At 41.9% G+C, this 26,218-nt stretch overlaps 1 protein-coding gene across 1 annotated transcript in view; it reads left to right on the top strand.

The window, feature by feature from the left end:
- CUBN (cubilin) overlaps nucleotides 1-23,408 on the top strand; it is a 314,813-nt gene extending 291,405 nt beyond the window's left edge. Inside the window, exons 61-67 of the mRNA XM_005564724.5 lie at nucleotides 7,410-7,572; nucleotides 7,922-8,127; nucleotides 11,149-11,296; nucleotides 12,364-12,545; nucleotides 16,151-16,316; nucleotides 18,505-18,740; nucleotides 22,302-23,408. Coding sequence (XP_005564781.3) covers nucleotides 7,410-7,572; nucleotides 7,922-8,127; nucleotides 11,149-11,296; nucleotides 12,364-12,545; nucleotides 16,151-16,316; nucleotides 18,505-18,740; nucleotides 22,302-22,409 — 1,209 coding nt within the window. The 3' untranslated portion in view covers nucleotides 22,410-23,408. The remainder of the gene's footprint in view (nucleotides 1-7,409; nucleotides 7,573-7,921; nucleotides 8,128-11,148; nucleotides 11,297-12,363; nucleotides 12,546-16,150; nucleotides 16,317-18,504; nucleotides 18,741-22,301) is intronic.
- Nucleotides 23,409-26,218: the final 2,810 nt, after the last annotated feature.

Genomic DNA, 26,218 nt, shown 5'->3' with positions numbered 1-26,218 from the left:
CATCACTTCATCTATTTTTCTTTAAATCACATAATAGTACTTAACATGAAAGGCAGTTTTGAGGATTAAAATTATGTGTACTAGAGCATTTAGCACTGTACCTGACATAAATTGTAAACAAAATTACCTCCCTTTTTTTTCCCCCTTGGAGTAATTCCAAATAGGCATGGGCACTATGGAATTTCTTTTTCTTAAAAACTAAAAATAATGGATTTGCATATAAAATTACAATTTTAAATTCTTATGGAATATTTTGAGTATGGCCCTGCTAGAAGAGTTGATTGGATTTACTCTCAAGATCCATTTATATGGAGTGTGATTTGATAATGTCATCAAAACAGCTTGTCATTTTCTGAATTTCCGCAATTCATTCAGGTCAGAAACTGCAGTATCAAAAACAAGGAGTTATTTTCTTGCTTCAAAATAAAATATCATTTTTTTCAAATAAATTCTGTTCAGAACTATTCTTGTTTTCCCTCTTGGAAAAGCAATTTCCTTCAATTGGCAACATTTCCAACTACCAGTTAACTGGCAGATCAAAGAATAGCCCTTGGAATGTGGAGCGTGGAGCTTTCTTTATTAAAGAGATTTTTCTGTGATAAATGGGACATTTGATTCCTTTTAGATTTTAGAGATTATAATCAAATCGCTTATTAGAAAAGCTAAATTAACTGAACTCTGTGTTAGCTATACAAGTAAAATCATACCAATTCCATTATTCATTCATAATTCTATCATGATTGTTTGTGAAAGGGTTGACTTGGAGAGTAATTACAGTAACTGAATCACCTAGTGAATTGTGCATGGCACTGAGCGGTCTCTGTCGAAATGCACATCATATCCATTGCAGAAGGAGTTAGTTGGCAAGGGTATGTGCCAGACCTTGTACCAGCATCACTGGAGATGTAGACAGTTAAAGACATATCTTGAAGAGTTCAAGCTCCTTGAGGAGCTACTGGTAAAGTGTAGGAGACTGACATGTAAGCAAATAATATACATTTAAACAATTACATTTAAAGTACAAATAAAATACATTTAAATAATGGACATTTTTGTCACGTTGTATAACATGTTGTATAACATGACCAAGATCATAAACAGAAACAACATGAAAGGGCAGAGCAGAAGAGGCTCTGATTGGCTGTGTTTTGGGGTTCAGGAGAGGCTTTCTAGAGGGGGATGGCTGAGCTGGGATTTACAGAATGAAGAGAAACTCACTCCTTTTTGTTATCCTTTACAAAACTGAGAGGCGTATGAACCTAGCTGACTTTTCTGCCAGGAAATACGGAACCAGCAGAGAGCTGTCCTCATCCTAACATTGCCTGGTTTTTCCTCAAGCCCACCAGTGTCCCTTTTCTTTCTCTTTTTCTTTTTTTATTGATTTGAAATTTCTCTCTTGTCACCCAGGCTCAAGTGCAATGGTGCGATATTGGCTCACTGCAACCTCTGCCTCCTGAGTTCAAGTGCTTCTCCTGCCTCAGCCTCCCAAGTTGCTGGGATCACAGACATGCACCACCATGCCCAGCTAATTTTTGTATTTTTATTAGAGACGGGGTTTCACCATGTTGGCCAGGCTGGTCTCAAACTCCTGACCTCAGGCGATCCACCTACCTTGGCTTCCCAAAGTGCTGGAATTACAGGCCTTTTCATAGCCAATATTCTGTAATGCTTCCTTTCCCACCTGAAGTGAATGTCATCTATGGTATAACCTACCCATAATGTAATTTCAAAAAATTACTATACTGCTGGGTGCAGTGGCTCACGCCTGTAATCCCAGCACTTTGGGAGGCTGAGGCAGGCAGATCACCTGAGGTCAGGAGTTCGAGACCAGCCTGACCAATATGGTGAAACCCCATCTCTACTAAAAATACAAAAATTAGCCGGGCATGGTGGCGGGTGCCTGTAATCTCAGCTACTCAGGAGGCTGAGGCAGGGGAATCACTTGAACCCAGGAGGCAGAGATTGCAGTGAGCCAAGATCAAGTCATTGCACTTCAGCCTGGGGGACAGAGCAAGACTCCATCTCAAAAAAAAAAAAAAAAAAAAAAAAAAAAATTCACTATCCTATGCTAAAGGCAATGAAAAGGAGAAATAAAAGGAAAGTATATAAAATAGTGTGTCTTCACATATGTAAATATAGAATGGTGGTGAATAAAAAGTATAAATTTAGACAAATACGGGTAGGTTGTATTTTCAGCCCACATGCCAATAGCAGCATCACCATCTGCAACGTGAGTTTCCAAAATGGTGGAAAAACTCAAAACAAACATTTCTAAACCAAAGTATAGTCTTCCCTCAGCTTACACAATAATTGCTTTTCTGGAAATTTGGTGCGTATCAAAACTATGCAAAAATATTTTTGTGTTTATATATAAAATAGATTTAGGTTCTGGGATCAAATAATTATAAACAAGTTTTTGGGTTTTTTTTACACCAATGTCTGACAGGACATTCGAAAGTTATGTGGGACATAAGTTTTCACTTTGCAAAACGGTCCTGTGAATTACTAAGTGTCCGTTATAGCCCCAAATTATAGTGATGACCCCAAAACCACCACACTTGTGCAAAGCGCTCCCTCCGGGGTGGTACTGACCTCATTGAGAAGGTCTAACTTAATGCACCGGGCTTAACCATTCAGTCTGTGTCAGACACTGGAGCCGAGGAGGGGCTGTCCATCTCTGGGGAGAGGATCAGCAGTCTATGGAAGGCATCACGTTCCTGTCCACATGAGGTCATGCCTACTACTCATTCATTCTTTCATTCAATCGGTGTTAATTAGCATACCTACTCTATTCTAGACATTGCTCCAAGAACTAGAAAAGAACATTGAGATTTTAGAAAACAATACTAGGAAAACTCCTTCTCTTGTAGAGCTGATTCTAATCATTGCTTCTTTGTGGCTTTTTCCCAGACATCTGGAACTAGTATAACTTTTTTTTCTCCAGAAGATTCTGAAATGGGTCAGAGTTTAGCCCCAAACGCGAAAAGTCACTCTCTATTCTTCTTCCCATACTAAATTATGCCCTGGAGTGTTTACCCAGCAGACCCCAGCAGAGGTTCTGCCATAAGATCAAAGAATTCATGAAGATACTCTAAGATTCTGCTCCCGGGAAGAATATCAAAATCCTCTTGTGATCAAATTCCCAGGGAAAGATTCAAAGATGAAGTCCTAAGGATATTAATGTATGAAATTATTACATTTGAGAAGAATTATAGTCCAGTATCGAAGTCTATTGTGCTTGTACATTAAAAGTTCATAGAAATTAAAATCCGAAAATTTTCTTTTCCAGTTTTTGTAACTGCTTAACTCAATAGCTGGGTGAAGTGTGGGATTTTGCCATGGTCGTAGCAGAGCCTGCCTGCCACTAAATTATTTGTACAATGCCTTCGGGATCTTTAGCAGATTCTAAAACTATCAGAGTCCTAAAAGTCGAGAAAATATAACATTCTTCTCAGCACTTACCCACATCCACAAGACTTAGAACGTAATTCAAGCTCCAGGTCCATCACAGTTGTGCCAGGAAATGTATGCTCCCAGAATGCGGCCCGTAGCTGCTTGTCATGGTGTGGATCCTAAAGGCATCATTTATATCCCAGTTTATATATGATCCCCCCCTTCATCATTGGATAGGGGACCCCGCAACACACTGTAGGGCAACCTGGCAAAAGTCTGTAGCGTAGATTTAGTGTTATCAGAGAACAAGACAGCAGATAGAGATCTTGGGCTTGATGCACAGGAGTTTAGAGCCTCCTATGTCAGTTATCCTGAGGCCACAGGCTATTTCAACTCACTTAGGAGAAATGTTACTGTGGCAATGAATGAACTAACACAAGACCAGCTTGGGGCCAGGCATATATGTCATTCCCTTCCATCCAGCCCTGGCTTCTGCCTCCTACCTTCCTTCACATTTACCAGTTATCCATGTAAAACCCAAATCCGATCTTACATCATGTAGGATCAGATCCAGACTCCTTGGATGAAATGTATGAACTTCACAGCTTTGTTTGTTGGACTTCGTCATTTCTCCTGTTCTCTCACCCTAGCCTCCAGTCCCAGTGGAGGGGGTCAGAAGCTGTTGACACATGCCATGCATTTCACACTTCCATGGCGTGGCATTCATGTCTGTCTGGCTGGGATACCCTTTCTGTTTTGTAGGTCTGGAAGGTTTTTTTTGTTTTGTTTTGTTTGAGACAGAGTTTTGCTCTTTTTGCCCAGGCTGGAGTGTAGTGGTGCAATCTCGGCTCACTTTGCCTCCCAGGTTCAAGCAATTCTGCCTCAGCCTCCCGAGTAGCTGGGATTATAGGCGCCACCATGTCTGGCTAATTTTGTATTTTTAATAGAGACGGGGTTTCTCCATGTTGGTCAGACTGGTCTCTAACTCCCGACCTCAGGTCACCCACCTGCCTCAGCCTCCCAAAGTGGTGGGATTACAGGCATGAGCCACTGTGCACGGCAGGTCTGGAAGGTCCGTACTTACATTTAAGGGCCAACCCAAATGTCTGTCTCCATCAAGTGGGTTCTCATGATACACTCCCATTCTTTTATTGTAGCACTTATTTTTCTCTATTTTGTATATAATTTATGTACACACGTATTTATGTGTATATATATAGTATATGTGCATATATACACAAATATATGTATTTGTATATTTAATTTGTAGACCTTTACTCTCCTTTGTTCATGAGAGAGTCTTATGTCTTGAAGGTCTAGAAAGGGCTTTATACATCCTCGTATGCATAGGATCTAGCACGGAGGCCTGGCACACAGGTCCCAGAATAAAAATGCTTGCTAAAATAAATGTGATCATAAAGACAGCAATGATTATTATGAAATTTTAACTTGTTTACCAGAAAAAGTGCATAACCTAAAACTTGGCAAATGTGTTCTTCCATGAAACAAAGGGGTGAAGATTAGGAAACTCGAGTTTCATCTGATTCTGAAGTAACTAAAATCATGTTTAAGTTGAAAAGACAGTGCCATCTAGTGGTGCATTTCTTTTTCTTTGGCAATGACGGCTTTTTGTCATTCCTGTCTTATATAATCCTAGCGCTTTAGAATAATGTCAGTGGTCATGGTCTTGGCTGTTCTGAGGCCTTGAACACATCATAGCTCTGTTGTGAATTTAATATTTGGAGTTAGATACACACAGATACTCATTTTAGAAATACAATGAAGATTACTCAGAAGCAAACGTTTTCTAGTTATGTGTTTGAGAGAAATCCAAGCACCCACTATTTCAATGGATGTTTCTAGAAGGATGCCATGGCTCGAAATTGTCCTGGGTGCTGGCGACACTGCAATGAAGAAGTCAGACAGAGTCTCCATCTCCTCACCCGTGGGACTTACATCCTTGTTGGGAAAGAGATCGGACAAAGCAAATAAACAATAAATAAGATCAGTTTTGATTATAATAGGAAAATAAAACAGGATGACACTGGGGAAGGGCAACATTCAATAGCATTGGCTTCTCTGAGGAAGTGACATGTGAGGTGAGGGCCCATGACAGGGAGTCGTTAGCTGTGCGGACTCAGCTTCAGCTGAAGAAGGAAGAGCAGCAGGAGCAGGGCCATGGGCAGTCCTCCTCCTGGGATGAAGGTAGTGCAGCCAGCCATGAGGTGCGGGTGGCCTGGGAAGGAGGCACAGGCCAGAGCAGCCGGGGCTTGCAGACCGTGGGAAGGAGCTGGAATTTTACTTTAGGTGCAATGGGGATCTGCCGGAGCATTTTAGACAGAGCAGGAGCATCATCTCATTGGAGTTTGCAGACATGCAGGCAGTTCAGTGGAGAACACTATGGTTGCTCCGGAATTAGGTCTTTTAAGATGTTTCAGTGGGAACAGGTGAAGGATGATGGTGGTCACCTGGAGATGGAGCCCTCTGGGATATATTTTGAAGGTAGAATGGAGTGGTTGTGGAGTGAAGAGAGAGAGAGAGGAATCAGAGATGACTAAAGTTGTAGGCTTGAAACATTGAGGTAAAGATGGCTCAGGGAGAACAGTTTTGGGAGGGCTAGTGGGAGAGAGGAATCAAAGCACTTGCTTATTTATTAGATTTTTATTGAGTTCCTCTCATGTGCAGACACTTTTCTAAAAACTGGGAACATGGCAGTGAGCAGAAAAGAAATCTGTGCATTCATGGAACTTGTATTCTCTTCAGAGGGAAAGACAATGAAATAAGCAAGTTTAGCCTGGACAACATAACAAGACCCCATCTCTAAAAATTTTTTAAATTAGCTAGGCATGGTGGTGTGCACATGTAGTCCCAGGTACTTGGGAGGCTGAGGTGGGAGGATCAGTTGAGCCCAGACGTTCAAGGTTGCAGTGAGCTGTGATTGCAGCACTGCACTCCAGCCTGGGCAACAGAGTGAGATCTTGTATCAAAAAAAAAAAAAAAAAAAAAAAAAGCTAAATATGTAGTATATAGAAGAAGATAACACTTGTGTGAAGAAAAATCAAGCGGCAAAGGAAATGGGAATGTTGGGAGAGTCTGCATCAGGAAGGCCTTATTGAGTTGGGGATATCTTTTTTTTTTTTTTCTTTTTTTGAGACAGTATTGCACTGTCACCCAGGCTGGAGTGCAGTGGCATCATCTCAGCTCACTGTAACCTCCACCTCCTAGATTCAAGCGATTCTCCTGCCTCAGCCTCCCGAGTAGCTGGGATTACAGGCGTGTACCACCACGCCCGGCCGAGTTGGGGATATGTGGGTAAATACCTGAAGGAACGTACGAGGACAAACTATGCGGATATACAGGGAAGAGCATTCCAGGCAAAGCGAACAGCAAATGCCATACCCAAGAAGTAAAAGCATGCCTCGTTTGGCTTGAGACGTGGAATGAACAAAGTGGAGACAATAAGAAATTAGATCAGAAAGGTGAGGGGTGGGAGAGGAGAGACGGCCATTGTGATGGCTTTGGCTGTTCTGTTGAGTGGATGGGAAGCAGATAGGAGGGTTTCAGCAGAGCAGTGACCTGATCTGACTTACATTTTAACAGTATCCTCTGGCTGACATTTTGAGAATAGAGGAAAGAGGAACAAGAGCAGAATGAGAGGCTTCCTGGGAGGCTCCAGTGATCATCTAGGCAAGAGATCAGAGCAGCTGGGGCCAGAGTCTTAGTAAGTGTGGAGATTAAGGTAGCAGTGGGTGAGCAGACTCTCAATAACATTCTTTTTAAAATCATATATTACTTTCCCAAAGAGGAAAAAAATGTTAGACATCATACCAGGTTTTTACTGAAAGTCATAATATAATCAATCCAATTATAATTCTGTTCCTAAGTTACAACCACCTCTAAGAACATCAATGTAAAATGTTTAATTGTGACCTACCGTGACTTCACATCCAATGTAGTGTGAAATATGCAACTTTTTTGTAAATAATGGAGAAGTAATGAATTGTTTTTCTTCTCAGTTATACGATGGGGATAGTGAAAATGCGAACTTGGCTGGAACGTTTTGTGGTTCCACCGTGCCTGCTCCTTTTATCTCTTCTGGTAACTTCCTTACGGTTCAATTCGTCAGTGATTTGGTATTAGAAAGGGAAGGATTTAATGCTACATACACCATCACAGACAGTGAGTAAATAGACGCATTTTTATAAGTTATGAAATACACATGTATTTATGCACTGAAAAGAATGCCCCACTTATTATATCTAAATTTCAATGTTAATTACTAAACTCAATGTCAATTACTATCTAAACTCAATGTCAATTGCTAAACACCATGTTAATTACTCTATGTTTAATCTGTGGTACAAATTTGATACAATCTTTAGTCAAGGATATAAACCTTGAATTCTTAATAGAGTGATGAAAATATAGCTCCTCTGGGGTGGGAGGCAGGGAAGACAGAATTTTAAAGATTGCCTGAGATGCGACATGAATAAAATGTCTCCTGTGTTGCTTTTTCTTCCCTCCCCAGTGCCTTGTGGTGGAACATACAATGCAACTTGGACCCCACAAAATATTTCATCACCCAATTCATCAGACCCAGATGTCCCATTTTCCACCTGTACTTGGGTCATTGACGCCCCTCCACATCAGCAGGTCAAGATAACTGTGTGGGCGTTACAGCTGACCTCGCAAGACTGCACGCAGAATTACTTAGAGCTTCAGGACTCACCACAGGTAACAATTATAGGATGAATGACTGTCGCATCTAGTGACCTTTTCACCAGTATTTGCAAAACACTTGAAGTAATGAAGCCATGATTAAATAATTTTCTAAGTTAGTTCCAGCTTAATGTGTTTTTCATCTGTACACAAAGCCCTCCAATCAGGTTTCGAGAAACTTGAACTTGGTCACGTAGGTCCAGAGCTCTCAAAGCTTCATGTGCCTAAGAATGCATTAAGACATCTTAAAAGTGCGTCCTCCCTGGCCCACCCTCAGAGACTGAATCCCCATTTATCTGAATTTTTGACAAACACGTCTGGTGTTTTGGTGCCAATACCAGAGCTCCAGAGACCATGCTTGGAGAAATACGTATAGTTAGTGGGATTTACGTATAGGTTGAATTGAAAGGGTCAATACAGAACACAAGAGAATCAGTAAAGAGGCTATTTGGCACTAGTCTCACAGGTCATAAAAGGCTGGACATGGTGGCTCACGCTTGTAATCCCAGCACTTTGGGAGGCTGAGGCTGGTAGATTACCTGAGGTCAGGAGTTCTAGACCAGCCTGGCCAACGTGGTGAAACCCTGTCTCTACTAAAAATACAAACAATTAGCCAGGTACAGTGGTGTGCGCCTATAATCCCAGTTACTTGGGAAACTGAAGCAGAAGAATCGTTTGAACCTGGAACCTGGGAGGCGGACGTTGCAGTGAGCCAAGATCGTGCCACTGCTCTCCAGCCTGGGCGACAGAGCGAGACTTCGTCTCAACAACAAAAAGCCACTTTGAACTTTAAAAAATGCTGAGTCTGTATTTCCTCTGGAATAAGATGTTGAAGATACAGTTGGACACAAAGTGGGATGTTGACCAAAGGCCCAAAGATTTTTGTGAATCATCATTATCATGATAGGTAATTGAAATAATGAGAAGAATGAGATTATCTGGGAAAATATGTAAAGGGAGTGGCCATGAACTGAGGATGGATACCGGGAGAACATCTGAGAATACCTGGATTGTCTTTCTGCAGTTTGGGGAGCAACTAACCCTCCCCAGTTCATTCCAGTAAAATGTCATGGTCAAAGCCCCGTATGCTGGACTAGTAGAGTCCCATCTGTCGTCTTCTGAGTTTTCAAGGTCCTCTTCATTATAAATCTGGGGTCCCCTGCTTCTCACGTGGTCTTGCTGGGGAGAGAAAAGTCCAGTTTGTCTGACTCCAGTGTGGAGAGGTGTGAGATGTGCTGGCGGCTGAATAGGCCCTGGACTTGCTGAGTTTTGTGCAAAGCATAGACACTGAGATGAGCTCCCAAGGTAGACAAGATGCTAGATTATCGTTGTTCCGTTGGTAATTGTTTTCAGGACAAAATCCCTATTACCCAGTGGTACCCTAGAGGACTTAGAGTCAAGTGGAACAAGGCCCTTTGGGTGAAAGCTCTTTCAATTTCCCCGGCTTCATGAAGCTAAGACAATGGGGATCAGGGTGGACCACTAAGTGGGGCACAGAATGGCACTTTCAGGGCACGAGGCACCAGCTGGAACATAACAGCAGCTGGAGCAGCCTCGAGTAAGACCCAGTGTTTGTCATGACTGAATAATGTTTTCCACTGAATGAATACAGGAAACAATAAAGGGTTTCAGACTGGGTAGGTAGGGAGGAAAGACAAACAATAACGGATGAGCCCCGAGAAGCTAGGATTCTCGGGGTATCCAAGAGTAGACAGAGCTGCCCTAATTGGCAGATCATGAAGGAATGATGTGTAGGGTGGTTACAGAGGATGTACGGTGGTTAGCTGGCATTGGAGATGAACAGAGATGCAGAGATGGAAGTCACTGGGGTTAAGAAATACAAAGTGAAGGTGTTTAATGGCTTGTCTGTAAAAACATTGAAACCTCTAAAGGGTTCAGAAGGGAAATTGGGGGCAGGAGATTACTGTGAGCTGAGACACCTCAAGTCTTTCATAAATGAAGGGAAGTAACTGGGAGAAAAGTAAATGAGAGTGATGAGAATGGTGAGATCATCTTTGACCAGAGGTAGAGACCCTCGAAGGAAAACCAGCTTTGAGATGAGGATGGAAGCTGCGGTGGGGAATATGGAGCATCCCTCTCTTCCCCTGAGGCTGGCCCCCCACCCTTCCTACTCAATGAACTGTGGAGCATGGGAAAGAACAGCCTCTACCAGGAGGCTGCTGGAGAACCAGGTTTTGCTAAGGCCACAAAGTGGAAAGGCGGGGGATGTATACAGAGAATGACTGACGGTGTGTTTAAAGTTCACAGGATACAGCAAAGTTAGACAAGGACCAAGAGCAGGAGACAGTGGGGAGGAGGGGTGGAAGCCCCGAGCAGTTACAGGAGTTTTGCAAGCAGAGACAGGTGAAGTCTTTCAGTAAGTTCCTAAGGACTGCAGATATTAGAGACATTCCTGTGACAGGGAGGCTGCAAATACCCTGACTTTGGTACAACTTGTTTTTACCCAAGAACTGATGGGCATTCGACTGCATTCACTCCAGGCTTTTGAGAGGTGAGGAGGGTTGCCCTAGTGTTACAAAGGGGAACCAGGACCTCATGACAGGCCCTGGCTGGCTTGGGGGATGTGCAGTGGAACCAAAGGCTCTGACTAGATTTGCTAAGGGGTGGCAAGGGCTGGATCAGGGCAATGGTGGTGGTTAGTCACATGGAGCTCAGGACAATGGCAAAAGCCCCAGGAGGAGAGATCCAGTGAGCTCTCAAACAGCCCAGCGATCCTCAGAGCAATGGCACAGGCCTCAGCTAGGAAGTCGCATGAGAGGCGAGGGGTCTTGTTTTCAGCAGGGTAGTGTCTGTGGTTTCAGCAAAGACTTTGCCTCCCCTTCTCCCGCCCCTCTGGGAAGGTACAACTTGTGTCTGTTCCAAGCCCAATGTGAGTCTTCTTGCAGAGCCCTTCCAACAACAGAGCTAGTTTCCGTGGTTAAATAAGCCATACTTTTATATGCAGTCTAATTTCTGTTATGGCCTGTTCTCTTCTAAAACTAAATCTAACATGATTTGGCTCCCATTTCACTTCAGGGTCACGGAAATTCAAGAATTCAGTTCTGTGGCAGAAATGCTTCAGCTGTGCCAGTGTTTTACTCTTCTATGACTACTGCAATTGTCATTTTCAAATCTGGAATTGTAAACAGAAACTCTAGAATGAGTTTCACCTATCAGATAGCAGGTGAGCCCTGGAACTTCATCTTTTATTCAGAAAAGCTGCCATGATCATTACAATTATTCCTAGAATAATTACAGTTATTTCTAGAATTGACTCCTGTGAGTAAATTAGGATTTGTTAACAAAAACCACACCCATCTCTTAACTAGAACCCAGGCCCAATTTCGCAAATTACTAAAGTTGGTTTCTAAAGAGATAAAGAGAATATAATACTAACCAAGATGGTTAGAATGCTAGCATTTTCTTCGAAGTATATAGTTGATTTTAAAAATATACCAGTTGTCTTTTTAATTATCCACTTAACCACATTGAATATACATTTTTATTTACAAGAAATATATATATTTATTTACAAAAGCTTTATCAAAATGTAATTCTCATATCATACAATTTACTCAAAGTTTATGTTTCAAAGGTTTTTAGTATTTTCACAAAATTGAAAATCACAAAATTGAAAATCTTAGAAAATTATTTTGTAAAAATCAAAAATCCTTGAAAGGGCTACCTGATTACTATCACTGAGAAGTTTATTTTCACAGAACACTTTATTTAGTACTTATTTTGAACTGATTCAAATGAAAGCTGCCTTTGGTTAAAACAAACAAAAGTACTTTTGGTATTTTTTTTTTTTACCAAAAACAAACATAAAAAAGGTAGAGAATGATGTGCCACAAATAACTCACCAATGGATTTAAAATCCTTGTGCAAAACTCGGTCTTGGATGTAGCGTCCTTGCTGAAAAGAGAGTCTGAATGCTAGCCACTTCCACCTCCGTGTGATCAGAAAAGTTCAAAGGATGCTCGAGTATTCGTCTTTAAAGGAGAAGCCTCCTGTGTCGTGCTTCCCGTAGGGGTTTTTTGTGAACGAGCTGCTGCATTGCACCTGTGTGTGCCGCTTGCCATTCACTTCACTGCTCAGGGTCTCAATTATCTCAAAGATAAACAAAGAAGCTGGATTACTTTTTTCTAAAGTGTGTTTAAATGTAATGATCTTTTTGAATGATTCCTGTGAAGTTGAAAGAGCACTACATACTGGATTGCATACATTAATTATGCATATTTTTCCTCTAAGATTGCAACAGAGACTATCACAAGGCATTTGGCAACCTGAGGAGCCCTGGATGGCCAGATAACTATAACAATGGCATGGATTGCACCATTACCGTCACGGCCCCCCAGAACCACACCATTTCTCTCTTTTTTCATTCATTTGGCATCGAGAACTCAGTTGGATGCAGAAACGATTTCTTGGAGGTAACATGCATTTGAATATCATTTGAATGAATTATTTAAAAGATGATGGATCAATTAAGATTTTACATCTTTTCTCTAGTGCTGCTAATACTATACGATTCTTATTTGTTTCATTAATTTATTCATTACCCTTTTATTCCCTAAACATTTACAGAGCACCAGTCCAAACACCAGAAATTGGGAACCTCAGGGCCCTCAGGAGACTCCTAGTCTGGTGGGAAGGACAGATGGGGTATAGCCAATTACAGTACAATGTGTAAAGGACTAACTGGGTCCAGCATGGGTAGGAGTCCCTAACTCAGTCTGGGAATTAGAAGGCTTAAGAGAGCAATATGTAAGTTGAGACATAAAAGGATCAGAGGGAAGTCTAAGGACAACATGCTGATTCTTCACATGAAACTGAATGATACCAAATAGCTCACGTCATTTCCCTGGCAGCTACAGTAAGTTTCGGGCATTGTCAACATCCTCTAAAGACAAGTGTTTCCTTGAATAAGTGCTCCCTGGTCACAGGAGGTGTGCTCTGTGCTTTCTCCACCACTCCAGAGCTTGAATTTGGGCACAGAAGTGACTTTGCTGTTTGCCCATCCTCCACTCACCCACCCTCCACTCCCACCCCAGGACACACAGAGAGAATCCCCCCTTGCATCTGGAGCAGGCAGAGCCATGCGCCTCTTGGGCTTGAACCTTTGGGGTCCTCCAGTGCCCCCAATGAACTCCCTCTGTGCTCTTTCTGCGCCATCGCCTGCATTGGGCATGCGAGATGGGACATGAACATCATTGCTCATAGTCAGGAGACAGTCTGAATAAGCCTCATCTGATGTGGACCCAGTGTGTGGAACTCAGCACCTGTGTTTTGCCAGAAAACCCCAGAGCTCACGGGGTTGTAAGCTTTGCAAGCTCTGTTGAAAATGCATTCATCCTTAGGAAATGTACTTAGGTGGAACCTAAGAGCCAAGAGCATAAGGATGCTGAATTCTTCCGTGAGTGGAGTTTAAATCTAAACCTCATCCTGACCGTCTCTCAATTGGCTTTGTTTCACCACACAAGAGTCTTCAGTAAAGTTTCCAAAAAGTGTGCTTGTTCGTCTACACCTGATCTGGAGTTGTATTTTTAATTTTATTTTTTTTTCTCACTGCCTCTTTGATCAGGACTTCATTCAAAATAAGCTGCCCAAGATGATTTGATCTTTGTAGCATAAACAAATGTACCGGTGTATGCAGCAGGCTCCTTTGTTCTGTGGGAGGATTCTTTCCAGCAGGATTCTGTTCAGCTGCTAGTTTCTTGGTAGCTTCAGCCTTCGTGCCCAACAAAACATCTTCAGCTTCTTAGCACCAAGGGCCTTCTTTCTTTTCTTCCTTCTTTTCTCCCCTGCAACTCCCTCATCTGATTTGGCTTCTAGGGCTGCTGTCACCTTCTGCCCAGCCTGGCCAGGAAGGGTGTCCCGGCACATGGTCTTTGCATATGGGTTTAGCTTCCACATGATTCCTGATGCAGAGTTTTATCATCCTGGAAAGCTCTCCCCTTTGGAATTCATCTAAATCCTTTATTAATCAATAGCCTTAACATATAGCGCCATAAATAACACTCAGGAAGCTCATGCCTTTTCTAAAGGAATATTCGCCATGACAGGAGACCAAAAGATGTATGTAGCAGGAAGGAAATGAAGAGACAAATACAGTTATTCTTTATGCCGGTCAGGTTATTCAACTTGGACCTATGTACCTCCCCCACCATGGAGATCCAAATATTTATATGAAGTGTAAAGCAGAAAGAATGAGGGGAGTGGGATCTGGAGGAAAGATGGAATAATCTCGTTAGGTTGGAGTCACAGTGCAAGTAACTCTTAACTCATTCCAGCTTGAATGGACCATTATTGATCAGAGTCAGCATTTGCCATTTGCCTGATAGATGCTGGGAAGCAAAGCCTTGCTTTCCAGCCATGGAGAGTGAGAACTCCTCCTCCTAGCTGTCCTTCATCACTCCACAGAATGGATCTGAAACTTCCTGTCCCATAAGCAAAGAAAGGAAACCACCACTTAGGCCTCTAAAATGTGGCTCCATCTGGCTCTCAGTGGGAAGACTGTAGGCATAGTTTCTCGGCAGTTGTACCAGGAAGCCTCAGCATTCCGTTCTTGTGAACTGCAGTGGGAACGGAAATGTCTGACTGAGGATTCTTACTGTGTTACTCCCAAGCGAGGGCTGAGCTCTAGACCATGCTTGGAATCTGCTAGTGTTTTCCTGCCTTCACCTCCCCTTTCAGGATCCTCTGATGTCCCAGAGATGCCTGCTGCTCTCGGTGGTCCCATTCCTCCTAGGAGAGGACGGTGAATAAGACAAGTTGTCAGCAATGTCAGTGGAAATTAGTATCTCGCTGCTCCTCTCAGAGCAACGGCATTTTAAAAGAGGACCCCAAGGGAAAAACACCCAAACTCAAGAGCATGGTGCTGGCAGGTCTTATATATGGCAGCCCTCCCATCTTCTAGTGGATGACTGGCTACTCTGTCATGGCAAGGCTACTTTGTTTAAACACGTAGCAGAATAATCCCCAAAGCACTAAAAAGGCATTATTCTCTCCCATGGGCTACTACATAGACCTAAAAGGAATCTCACCTGATCAACACAGCCCAGCAAGATGTCTTAACTCTGTGACTTAAGATACCGGCAATTAACCAATTAACCAAAGTTTAAACCATGGAATTATAAAGGGAACAGAGGAACTTCCAGTATTTTGAATACATAGATCAGTAAAATCAGCATTTCCACATGCCAGTCTGGTTCCAACATACATTGCCTGTGTAACGTTTCTGTAAGAAGCGTCGAGAGCCCCCTGGAAGAAGGGCTGGTTGTGAATGCAGGGTAGGAGCCAGGCTGGGGGACAGAAAGTGGTTCAGTTCACAGTGTGGTTCTGTCTCCCCATAAAACACCAACTCATCTCCTGTTTTTATATGTGTCTACTCAAAAATAAGTTGAAACAAAAAAGCAACGAGGCCTCGGAATGTGTTTGTAAAACACATTTAACAACAGACATTGTATAGTTTATAACTCTGTCCTTTGCCCATATAGAAATTCCTTTCGTTCTGAATTTCATTATACGTTGCATTGTATTTTCTCATAGCCCTTTTATAGCCAAGTAATTTTTAATGAGAAACACGTGCGCACACACACACACACACACACACACACACACACTGAAAAAGGTATAATAGTTGACTGGAAACAGAGCAGGCAACATTGCCCGCACCCATCCCCACCTTTTAAAAATTCACTTTACCTACATTCTCCAAAATGTTTCCCCATAAGCAAAGGCTGCAGGATCACAGCACAGACTATGGCATAAGAAAGCTGCCTGGTGTTTCAATTACTATAGGTTAACAGATATTTCTGAATCAAAATGCAAATGTTTTTGATCTACACGTGGAACATTTTTCCCCTTTGCAGGTGAAGGTGATTTCTGCGTGTATTTTCAGAAAACCCTTCATTCTTAACTATAGAAAAGACAAAGCTTTTCCAAACAGTGTCGTCATTCCAATTGTCTCCCATTTTAATGTATGTACCTTAGAGAAGAAAGTGTAAGGTTAATAATGAATGACTCCTTCCTAAAGGTGAGAAATGGAAGTAACAGCAATTCACCATTACTGGGCAAGTACTGTGGAACTCTGCTACCAAACCCTGTCTTCTCTCAAAATAATGCGCTTTACCTACGGTTTAAGAGTGACAGTGTAACTTCTGATCGCGGATATGAAATCATCTGGACTTCATCACCCTCTGGTAAGACATTTGCACTTTGTATGGGAAAGCAGTGTGAGAAAACCATGAGGTGTCTCATAGAAAAAGGCAAAGTAACCTTATATTTTTAACTACCTGTGTACCTGATTAGTTTGTGTTAAGAATAGAGATTTTTAACCATGAAAGTACAGATTACTTTTTTTTTTTTTTTGAAATGGAGTCTCACTCTGTCACCCAGGCTGGAGTGCAGTGGTGTGATCTTGGCTCACTGCAACCTCCACCTGCTGGGTTCAAGTGATTCTCCTACCTCTCCCAAGTAGCTGAGATTACAGGCATACCGCCACCATGCCCAGCTAATGTTTGTATTTTTAGTAGAGACAGGGTTTCCCCATATTGGCCAGGCTGGTCTCAAACTCCTGACCTCGCGTGATCCACCCGCGTCAGCCTCGCAAAGTGCTGGGATTACAGGCATGAGCCACCGCGCCTGGCCAGCTTACTTTAAATTCTACATGTATTCATTATTTCTGTTTATAAAAGAATATATGTTGATATATGAAGCAAAGTAAGGTATGAAGATTTAAAGATTCCTTGGTAAATTAAATTTTGTTAGACTTTTTGACTAAGGAAGTTCTTTGAGAATTTAAAGAAAAACTTTTACCAAAAATCCAACTTATGAACACATTCTGGCATATATAGAAGTGGTCGTGCTTCTCGCAGGCCCTGACATTTCCTGGCGGTGCCGGAGAGAAATTGCTTTTGTAGGGTAGTAAGTATCTTCTCGGATTTTTGGTTGGCTGTTTATCAAACAACTAAAGAAAATTTAAGTCATGTCAATACATTTAATGCAAGAGAGGAGAAATACCTTTATGAAGTGTCCCGAAATACCAAAATACCTTCAAAATAAGAAAGATAAACAGAACTCATTTTAAATATCTTAAGAAAAGGGTTCTATTAAGACAATTGTGGTAACGGAATCTTGGCACCCAAAGGAAGCTTAAAGATAACCTCCAATGCTCAAATTTTATCGACGAGCAAATAAAACACCAAGATTAAGCTAGGTGCTGTGGCTCACGCCTATAATCCCTGGGAGACCAAGGCGGGTGGATCACCTGAGGTCAGGAGTTCTAGACCAGCGTGGTCCACATGGTGAAACCCCGTCTCCACTAAAAATACAAAAATTAACTGGGTGTAGATCCCAGCTACTGGGGAGGCTGAGACTGGAGAATCACTTCAACTTGGGAGATGGAGGCTGTAGTGAGCCGAGATCACACCACTGCACTCCAGCCTGGGTGACAGAGCAAGACTCCGTCTCAAAAAACAAAACAAAACAAAACAAAACAAAACAAAACAAAAAACACCATGGACCCGGGAGGCAGAGCTTGAAGTGAGCCAAGATCGTGCCACTGCACTCCAGCCTGGGCGACAGAGCAAGATTCCATCTCAAAAAACAAAACCAAAAACAGAACCCACCAAGATTAATGAGTTGCCCAAAATGCTCCACTAGACTGAGATGGAGGTGGGATTAGGTCGTGGTGGTCAGAGGCCCAGCCACGTGCTCTGGAACTATGCCAGCCAGCTTCTTCCTGTCCCCGAGATGACCTGGATCTCCACAGATAGGCAGTCTAAATCATGACAGCCTTCGTATACAGATTAACAAATGGAACAAATTTACACCAAAACTTGAAGTATTCGACCTTAAGTATGTCAGTTATTAGCCCAGTAAAGTCACTGTTATAATGAAGTCATTCCTGCCACCACCTACAATAACACACTCCCTCTTGGTTTAGTGCTGAATTTTACTTCTAATTTTACATCACTCGCATCATTAGCATCAACTCAGGGCACCCAAACATCTCTACACCATCGAAAGCACACAGAGAACAACTTGATTTTCTTCCGCAGTTTATCAAGGTTTTTTTTTTTTTTTCCATTCTGCTCTCAACACCCAGTTTTAAAGTACAGTCCTGGAGGAAGTTGTCCCCGGGTGGTGAAATGCACACAAAGGCACGTGTGTGGAGGATGGAAGAGGTGGAGGTGGCAATGGGAAGACAGGGGAAGGGAGGAGAAAGGGTGCAGCCCAAAGAAGAGGAACAGGAAAAGGGGTTTCTGCCTCCATTATTCTCGCAGAGAGTCTCAGCACCTTAAGAAAATAAAATCGTATTGCCTCACAAGCCAGACTGGACGGCTTATATGTGGTTGAATCAAACTTCCTGTCCTGTTTTCCTTGCAGGATGTGGTGGAACTCTTTATGGAGACAGAGGCTCATTCACCAGCCCTGGCTATCCAGGCACGTACCCAAACAACACACACTGTGAGTGGGCCCTAGTGGCTCCTGCTGGAAGGCTTGTCACCGTCAACTTCTACTTTGTCAGCATTGACGATCCAGGAGACTGTGTACAGAACTATCTCACACTCTACGATGGGCCCAACGCCAGCTCTCCATCCTCTGGACCATACTGTGGAGGCGTGAGTAAAACAAACATTTTATATTCCCATTTGTTGTTTTTAGACAATGAGAGTCACTTAGTGTAGGCTTTTTTTTTTTTTTTTTTTTTTTTGAGACGGAATTTCGCTCGTCACCCAGACTGGAGGGCAGTGGCACGCAATCTCGGCTCACTGCAACCTCCGCCTCCCAGGTTCAAGCTATTCTGCCTCAGCCTCCTGAGTAGCTGGGATTACAGGCGCCAGCTGTGTGCTTTCTGTGCATCACGCCACCACGCCCGGCTAATTTTTGTACTTTTAGTAGAGACGGGGTTTCGCCATGTTGACCAGGCTGGTCTCGAACTTCTGACATCAGGTGATCTGCCCGCTTCGGCCTCCGAAAGTGCTGGGATTACAGGGGTGAGCCACTGCTCCCGGCCTAGTGTAGACTTCTAAAGGCAGACACTTGCAGAGTAGGAAGCACAGCCTTTAACAAATTGAGCAGTTTTCCGACTTGCCTTTCTATTCTGGGAACATGAGTGCCATCTGGTGGACATTGCATTAAATTGCTATTAAGAGTTACCAAAATCGGCTCTGTGTCAGATCACCTGTGGAGTTACTTACATTAGACTTCCAGTTCCCACCAAAACCCACTGAATCGGGATTTCCCAAGGAGGAGTCACAACATGCTGTTTTTTTTAAAAAAAGCTCCTTCTGTGACGTCAGTGCACTGCCTAGGGTTGAATACCCATGTTTATTTCTGCATAAATAGAACTATAGAAAATTTGGACACCGGGCTCTATTTTATCTACTTCTTGCTGAAAACTGCAGTAATTCTTTGAAGAAATGGTGACTGATAGTTAGTTTTTGTAAAGCTCTGGTATCTTCCCTAAACAACAACTCAGAATCTGACGTTGATTCAGTATTGCAGGCATCTGTGCTTACGATCCTCTCATTTGATGTGCAAGTAGATACTTAAAGAGAGTAAAGGCTCACACCTGTAATCCCAACACTTTGAGAGGCCCAGGCAGGTGGATCACTTGAGGTCAGAAGTTTGAGACGAGACTGGCCAACATGAAGAAATCCCGTCTCTACTAAAAATACAAAAGTTAGCTGGCATAGTGGCACACGCCTGTAATCCCAGCAACTAGCGAGGCTAAGGCAAAAGAATTGCTTGAGCCCAGGAGGCAGAAGTTGCAGTGAGCTGAGATGGCGCCACTCCACTCCAACCTGGGCAACAGAGCCAGACTCAATCTCAAAAAACAAGAGAGTAAGTAAGGGAAAATTGGCTGTTGGCAAGCGGGTATCTGTTTCTGATTTTTCTGCCGTTTAATCATCTTAGGCTTTGTAACCAAACTAGACATAAAACTGTATCAGCTGGAAATCTAGATGGTTTTTAAAATATAACTTACTATTTATAAAATTGATAATTGCTGTTTTCAGAAGTATCAGAAAATAGACTAATTTTTCTAAAACCCTGGGCATTCTCATATATTCTTAACACCTTTCTTTGAATATATTTGCATATATTTTTCATGCACATTTTTTACTGTTTGGTGGTGTGTTTTTTCCACTTACCACTATATCATTAGTATCTTATATCAATAAAAACACTGGTGCATCATATTTAAGTTTTGGAGAGTATTCCATTGCATGAGTGTGGCCTAATTTATTTAACGAAGCCCCTCTAAGTGGACATTTAGGTCTCTTCAACTTTTTGCAACTACAGACAACACTTAATAAACTTTTTGGTAGTGATATCTTTATACATATAGTTATATTACTTGGTGAGAAATAGTAATCGCAGGACCAGCAGATACTGTATCACGGGGATGCACATAAAGCACACAGAGAGAGACCCCAGTAAATGTGCCACACATCAGATTTAGAAGCTAATCAACTCTTAGACATTGAGTTGAAATTTACAAACATTTCAAAAGGGAGGAAAAGAGACAATTTTAACAATACAGTGACTTTATATTGGTAGGGTTTTTTTTTTCTGTAGGCGTGGTTTTCAGCGGCTTGCAAACATACAACCCCATTTGATCCCCAGAGTGACAATACCATAAAGTGGAAAGAACAAGTATATCCTGGTCTTGTATAAACCGAGTCCAGGTTTTTACTGAACAAGTATAAACCGAGTCACTGAGAGAAGTGACGGCCATTTAATCCAATGCCACATTAAGTTGAAATATATAGCGAGATACATCAATTTTTTAAACTGTTGGTGTTCACAGTATTTTCCCAGTTTTACATTTTCTTTTATGAATGTGGACATAATTTCACGTGTAATTGTTTTTTTTTCTTAAAGGTACCACCGATTTCTTTGACACTTTATGTTAAACATAAATGAAAAAATGTAAAACATAGCTATAAAACATGAAGTCAATTTACATACAGAGGTAGCTCTTATTTTGCTAATATTTACATACTTACAACTTTTTGTTAAGTCGTAATTTTTGCTAATATTTACATACAAACAACTTTTACATTTTACATACATATTTACATGCATATTTACATACATACAAAAGTTGTATACTTTTGTATGTATACTCCTTTGGTATAAAATTCAACTTTTTATATATGTAAATATGCATGCAAATATGTATGTTAAATGTAAATTTGTAATATTTACATACATACAATTTACATACAGAGGTAGCTCCTCATTTTGCTAATATAAACACAAACCATGATTTGGAGATATATTATGGTAAATACCATTGTTCACAGGGAAATCCTATATCCCTTGCAGCTACACTCACTTGAGTAAGTGAGTGTCTTGGAAATAAGTCTGTGTTTTGGTGACTTGGGGTAGGGCTGAGGTAGGAAAAGCCAGTAATGTAAGCATGGTGAGAGCAGGGCTTTTTGTCTGTTTTGCTCATTTTTTAATGTCCCTACTACTAAAACCAATATCTGCAGCGTGGCAGTGCCTTGATCAATATTTGCCAAATGAATGACTAGAAAGTGAGAGACAGCAGGGACCCATCTATCCCCACAACACACACACAAACACACACTGTTCCACAGAAGTATATGAAAATAAATCTCAAGAGGAAACTACAAACATTGAGGATGAAAATAGTATGTTTTACTTAATATAATCATTTTAATTCCATATGTGTTTCAGAAAAATTAAATTTGCAGTAAGAACTTGAATAAGAAGGTCAAATGTTTTGATAACAGTTTTATTGAGATATAATTTATAGACCATACATTTACATACATACAATTTACATACCATATAATTCATCTCCTTAAAGTATACAATTCAGTGGTTTTTAGTAGATTCACAGAGCTGTGTGCCCATTATCAGCACAGCCAATTTTGGGACACTTTCATTACTCATTACCCCCCAAAAGAAACCCTGTACCCATTAGCAGTCCTTCCCCATTTTCCCTCAACTCCCCACGCCCAGAAATATTCCTTTGTAAAGTATTTGCATTCATTCTTGGCAAGGTTACTTCAAGAAATATATGCAGGTTCACTGTAAATTCTATAAAGCTTCTTTCTGTGGTACTTTGTTTCTAGGCTAACATTTCTAGAAAAACGTTCAAATATGTGAAACATATAATTTGATACTTTTTGTTTTTTCAATTTTAGGACACGAGCATAGCTCCCTTCGTGGCTTCCTCCAATCAGGTCTTCATAAAATTTCATGCTGATTATGCACGGCATCCCTCCGCTTTCCGATTAACTTGGCACAGCTAAGTGGGTAACAACTCATGTTCACTCAGCACTTCCCCTCTGCAGCACGCTGGACAGGTCTCCGCCATCTTTATACACAACCCCTACTGATGCCACAGAGAATAAGCTGAACTTTTATGGTTTTCACCAAGCCATGGATAGAATCGATATTTGTAGGCCAGGCATGGTGGCTCACGTCCCTGTATTCTCAGCACTTTGGGAGGCCGAGGCAGGTGGATCACCTGTGGTCAGGAGTTTGAGACCAGTCTGGCCAACATGGTGAAACCCCATCTCTACTAAAAATACAAAAATTAGCCAGGCATGGTGGCGGGCGCCTGTAATCCCAGCCACTCAAGACGCTGAGGCAGGAGAATTGCTTGAACCCAGGAGGCAGAGCTTGCAGTGAGCTGAGATCACACCACTGCACTCCAGCCTGGGCAACAGAGCGAGACGCCATCTCAAAAAAAAAAAAGAAAAAATCAATATTTGTACATTTTCTCGAACATAGAACATAGCTTCTTTAGCCTTGAGTATGCATTTCATTCTAATATTTTGAGCTGAAATTTAAAAAAACTTTGAAAGACTTGGAAATGATTATGGCATATATGATATACATTTTTAAAAGTTAGTAATAATAGCCAGGGGCAGTGGCTCATACCTGTAATCCCAGCACACTGGGAGGCCATGGTGGGAGGATTGCTTGAACCTAGGAATTTGAGACCAGCCTGGGCAACACAGTGAGACCTTATTTCTACAAAAAATCAAAAAATTAGCCAGGCATGGTGGCATGCACCTGTGGTTCCAGCTACACAGGAGGTTGAAGCAGGAGGATCACTTGAGCCCAGTAGGTTAAGGCTGCAGTGAAACCCTGTGAATTAACCACAGTACTCCAGCCTGGGCAACAGACTGAGACCCTATCTCATAAACGACAACAAGAACAACAAAAGTTAATCATAATATAGAAGCATAAATTTCTTGTGAATGTTCAATTAGGCATAATAAACATTATTGAATTGTACACAATTATGCTGCATTAATTTTTTGACTTATTAAAACTCTGTCTTTCACTATGGGGCATATATAAATTTTCAAGTTTAATTTTTATATTTTGGCAAAGAATTCAATATATACATGAATCTTCCAGAGCATCAGTTCTGGAGCCAAGCTGCCTGAGTTTGAATTTTGACTGTACTAGTTAAGTGCTTACATAATCTCTCTGTGCTCAGTTTCTTCATTTGTATAATGGGATTATTTTACCTGTCTCACAGGGTTGCGATAATTAAGTATATATGTGTAAGGACTCAGAACAATACCTGATGCATATCAGGTAATTAGTAAATGCTAGCTTCTATGTCAATTAGTAGTAGTAAGACTCACCTCCCTACCATACAGACGTACCTGCTTTTCCCATACTCTCCAAAGCCAGGCCCAAGTCTCACCTATGTTTACCTTTTGCCATGCCCTTAGGTCAATCTGAGCTTCTCCAAAGACCTTGCCTTAACTACAGAGAAATTTGCTATAACCTCTGAATTCTCTATTTCCCTCCCATTTGCCTCAAACTTCTGTTTCTCCTGGCCATGCTGAGAAACATTTCTTCATTTATCCCCAGGACCCTGTACTCTCCCGGTTATTTAATTTCTCTGAGTATTCTCCACTCTCCTGTAGAACAGTGGCCCTCTTCACACAGCTCCACTAGGCGGTGTCCCAGTAGGAACTCAGTGTGGGGCATCCAACCCCGCCTTTCCCTGTTACACTGCCCTAGTAGAGGTTTTCTGTGAGGACTCTGCACCTGCAGAAGGCTTCTTCCTGAAAACCCAGCTTTTTCCATACCACCTCTGAAATCTAGGCAGAAGCTGCCAGGAATCTACCACCCTTGTACTCTGTGTGCCTGCAGGTTTAACAGCACGTGGGAAGCTGCCAAGGCTTGTGGCTTTCATTCTCCAAAGCAGCAGCCCAAGCTTTACCTGGGCCCCTTTGAGCCATAGCTGGAGCTGGAGTGACCAGGGTGTGGGGAGCCCTGTCTTGAGGCTGTGCAGGCAAGCAGGGCCCTGGGCTTGGCCCATGAAATCATTCTTTCTCCTAGGCCTCTGGGCCTGTGATGGGAGGGGTTTCAGCAAAGGTTTCCGAAATGCCTTTGGGGCCCTTTCTCCATTATCTTGGATATTAGCAGTGGACTCCCTTTTAGTTATGCAGATTATCTCTAGCAAGTGGATGCTCCACAGCCTGCTTGAATTCCTCTCCTGAAAAAGCTTTTTCTTTCTCTACCATATGGCCAGGCTGTAAATCTTCCAAATTTTTATATTCCGCTTTCCTTTTTAACATAAGTTCCAATTTAAAGTCATTTCTTTGCTCCCACATCTGAGCACATGCTATATTAGAAGTAGCCAGCCCAAATCTTGAACACTTTGCTGCTTAGCAATTTTTTCCACCAGATACCCCAGGTTGCCACTCTTTAGTTCAAACTTCCATAGATCCCTAGGGCATGGACAGAATGCAGCCAAGCTCTTTGCTAAGGCATAATATGTGTCACCTTTGCTCCAGTTCCCACTAAGTTCCTCATTACCATCCAAGACCTGGGCAGCCTGGACATCATTATCCATATCACTATCAGAATTTTAGTCGCAACTTTTAACCAGTCTCTAAGAAGTTCCAATTTTTCCCTCATCTTTCTGTCTTCTGAGCCCTCCAAACTCTTCCAACCTCTACCCATTACCTTGTTCCAAAGTCAGTTCCACATTTTCAGATATCTTTATAACAAAACCCCACTCCTGGTACCAATTTTCTGTTTTAGCTCATTCTTGCATTACTATAAAGAAATACCTGAGACTGGGTAATTTATAAAGAAAAGAGGTTTAATCGGTTCACAGTTCTGTAGGCTTTATAGGAAACATGGTGCTAACATCTACTTGGCTTCTGGGGTGGCTTTGGGAAGCTTATAATCATGGAAGAAGGCAAAGGGGAAACAGGCATGTCACATGGTGAAAGCAGGAGCAAGACAGTGAGAGTAGGGGGCAGGTGCCACACATTTTTGTGACCAGATTTCATGTGAACTCAGAGCGAGAGTTATCACCAAGGGGATGGTCCAAGCCATCCATGAGGGATCCACCCCCATGATCTAAACACCTCCCAGCAGGCCCATCTCCAACACTGGGTGTTACAACTCAACATGAGATCTGCGCAGGGACAAATATCCAAACTCTGATATATTTATGCTCGACCATTGCCTATTCCTTAACACAATATGTTAAGTGAAAATAAACATTATGGTTTGCCATTTAACCAGAAGTAGAAAGTTCAACAGCACATCCTCATCTCCAATGCTGCCAGACACGTAACTAGGTGAGGTAGATATGAGCTTCCTTTTCATAAGAAAATTCAAATGCTTTTATAAAGTTTTTCACTGCCTCTAGAAAAGCAGAAGCCTTTACAAAGGAGATTTGCTTTATGTTAATTATGCAAAATCAAGGGTTACTAAGAACATGAGACCAAGTGAATGAAAGAAGCTGAGGAATATATCACTTCATCTTACTCTAATACTCAAATACCAGAGAAATTATTTCTGGACAGAGTATGGAGCCACATAAATAAAACACTCTCACCTTAAAAATTCAGCTACTTGGGAGGCTGAGGCAGGAGAATCACTTGAGCCTGGGAGGCGGAGGTTTCAGTAAGCCAACATCGTGCCACTGCACTCCAGTGTGGGTTACAGAGTGAGACTCCATCTCAAACAAACAACAACAACAAAAATTCCTGCTCCTTTTTTGTATTATGGATAGATATATCAACTTTATGGGTGACAATTCTATTGGAAAGGATGGTGAATGCAATGAATA

Source organism: Macaca fascicularis, chromosome 9 (genome assembly GCF_037993035.2).
Source record: "Macaca fascicularis isolate 582-1 chromosome 9, T2T-MFA8v1.1".
NCBI lineage: Eukaryota > Metazoa > Chordata > Mammalia > Primates > Cercopithecidae > Macaca > Macaca fascicularis.
This window is presented reverse-complemented; position numbering and strand designations above follow the sequence as displayed.